The 2,872-nt window shown below is 35.3% G+C and overlaps 1 protein-coding gene across 1 annotated transcript; it reads right to left on the reverse strand.

The window, feature by feature from the left end:
* Positions 1-670: 670 nt before the first annotated feature.
* On the reverse strand, positions 671-2,550 carry LOC125840738 (putative pentatricopeptide repeat-containing protein At1g12700, mitochondrial). Its single transcript, XM_049519711.1, has one exon. The coding sequence runs from the start codon at positions 2,538-2,540 to the stop codon at positions 768-770; it is 1,773 nt and encodes a 590-aa protein (XP_049375668.1). The 5' UTR covers positions 2,541-2,550; the 3' UTR covers positions 671-767.
* Between the last annotated feature and the right edge of the window lie 322 nt (positions 2,551-2,872).

Consider the following 2,872-nt stretch of genomic DNA (forward strand, 5'->3'; position numbering starts at 1 on the left):
TCTTTCTGAAACTTCCACCACAGTGAGTAAGCAAAAGCAACCTGATCATTGAGAGAGATAGCCTCCAATTTCAGCAGCAATTCATTTACATTTTCAAATTCCCAGTTAAATAGGTCCTTCACAGGACCAATGAACTTTCCTTTGCAATATTACTATTGTATGAAGATGTCAATTCCCAATAAGCAACCCGCACTCTTGGATCATATATAAACTTCCAAAAGTATGGTCTTAAATAATTTGAAAATGATGTTGACCATTCATCTATGGTATATCCTATCAGATTTTAACAAGTTTTATTTCAATTTCAGGACAGAAGGATGGAGTTGATCTTGTCAGCTCTGGTGTTCCATTTATGGATGATGTAGCAATTTTTAAGTTAAAGACAGTTGTCATCGATTAAAAAAAATAGATAGAAAATGATAATACTTGAAGACAACAATAAAAAGAATAACTGAAGATAACTAAATAGCACTTAAAGTGATATTAACAGACTTATAATGTGTACACACAAGGAAACTCACCACTACTTTTTTTTGGGAAAATCAAATTAAGAGTGCAATAACATCTGATTTCTAAGAAAACAAAGACTGAAAAAAAAACTCAAAATATTTAATTACCTCCTCAATAGGCCTGCCTAAAAATTTCAAGCAGCATCCTAAGTGCGATCAGCTTCTGCAATTGCATAGTATGCCATTTCTTTTGCATGGATAAAAGGGAAATTGTATCACAGTGATAGCATAGCCGAATAAACCAAGCGAAAGAAATATTCACTTCTTATTTTTCAAGTGAAGCTCGGGTATCATGTCAAGGACTAAAGGATTCTCCATTATAATGTTTACCAACAACTCAGTTGTAGATGCATCAAATGAGAAGCCTCTTCTGGCCATTTCCTTCGTGAAAGTTGTCATTTCACTAATTCTGCTGCACCTGAGGAATCCTTGCACCATAACATTGTAGGTGACATTGTCTGGAAAACAATTGTTGCCCTCCATTTTCCTAAGCATATCTTTAGCTTCATCTACTAATCCTTGTAGACAAAATCCAGTTATCATTGTAGTGTATGTTCTCACATTCGGAAGCAATCCCATTGAAGAAAGCTTCTCAAAAAGAGCACGAGCTTTGTCGAGTTTACCATTTTTGCACAATCCATTAATGACAACATTGTAAAATTCAATATCAGTATTTTCTCCCTGTTTTTCCAACTTATTAAAGAGTGAAATAGCTTCTTCAACAAGTCCATACTTAAAATAACCATTGAGCAAAGTGCCGTGAGTGTACAAATCAGGAATACACCTTGCAGATAGCATCTCAGCATAGATATTTTTAGCAGATCCAATTCTTCCGACATCAAACAGACCTTGCAAGATAGTATTGTAGATAAAAGTAGTAGGCTTTGGTCCCTTTTGAGAAATTTCACAAAACAATTGCATGGCCTTAGCCAATTTCTTTTTCTTACAGTATCCATTTATTAGTATGCTATAGCTAACAATGTTAGGCTCAATGCACTTATTTATCATGAAATCAAAAAGTTTCCTCGCTCCATCAAGTTGACCACTCAAACAATATCCATACATTATTGCATTGTAGGTGATTATATCAGGCTCTATACCTTTTTCAATCATGTATCCCATTACTTCCTTGGCATCTTCGACTTTCCCTTCTTTGCATAGTCCATCTGTTAGTATGTTGAAGGTGCGTACATTTGGATAAATATTAAGGTTTACCATCTCAGAGAACAAAGTCTTACACTTTTCCCATTCACCAAGCTTACACATACCATCAATTATTGAGTTATATGTAACTATGTTTGGAGGAATATCTTTCTGCTTCATCTCATTCATAAGATTGATAGCAGCATCTAAGTTTCCATCTTTACAAAGGGCATCTATGATGATGTTGTAGTTAATTAAGTTGGGCTTAGTGTTCCCTTGTTCCATTAACCGGAGCAAACTTAAAGTCTTCTCCGTATGACCCCTTTTACCAAGCCCATTCATGACGGTTGCATACATGACTTCATCAGGTTCACAAATCTTTTCTCGCACCAACTTTTTGAACAATTCAACTGCATCTTTGACCTTATTTTCAGCAAAGATTCCCCTTAATAGGGTGTTAAAGGTGACAACATTAAACGGAATACCATTCTTGAGGTAAATGGGTAACACCGAAAATGCACAATCAACACGATGCATCAGGCAATAACTATTAATGACAATATTTAAGATGACTCCATTAATTGGGATACCCAATTTCTGCATTTCTCGAAAAAGAGAAAGGACAGCAGAATAATGCTTCATATTTATCATAGTCTTAAATAATTTAGAGAAGTCAACAAGAGAAGGAAGACGCTTCATTGTAACCATTTGCTTAAAGAGAATCACAGCATCATCTAAACAGTTGATGTTAACCCCAAAATCAAATTTATCCATTGCAGAAATGGATTTATTACTATAAATTCTCACTGTAATTGCCGTAAAACAAGAATGAGAATTAGGAGACAAAGAGAGAGAAGGAATACCATTGCGCAGACAAAATCTCCTCATCTCCAATGCCAAACGAATCTCTCTCACTCAATAATTTTCAGCTCATGTGACCTAATTTTGCAGCAAACTTATGCGCTTTTTGCAATGACCCGCCATATCATCGCACCACGTAAGCGCCAGGTAAGTGCCACATCGACACAAAGTTTCCCATATGAGGGCTTGCATATAAAGGTGCTAGACATATATGGAGAATTCCATCCTTCCAGGACCAATTTTGGATATGTAATTGGATTTGGTTTAATTGAGCGTAACTTATATAATTATTTGGTCAGATAATTGGGTGTAATGAATAAGTAACTCATTTAAGTGACACAATTTTATTTAGACCCAAT

The sequence above is a fragment of the Solanum verrucosum genome, unplaced genomic scaffold, assembly GCF_900185275.1.
Source record: "Solanum verrucosum unplaced genomic scaffold, falcon-dt-bn FXZP01000187.1, whole genome shotgun sequence".
In the NCBI taxonomy this organism is placed as follows: domain Eukaryota; kingdom Viridiplantae; phylum Streptophyta; class Magnoliopsida; order Solanales; family Solanaceae; genus Solanum; species Solanum verrucosum.

Bases quoted from the DNA above. Each gene is read 5' to 3' on its own strand.
- LOC125840738 (XM_049519711.1), bottom strand. From the start codon at position 2,540: ATGAGGAGATTTTGTCTGCGCAATGGTATTCCTTCTCTCTCTTTGTCT.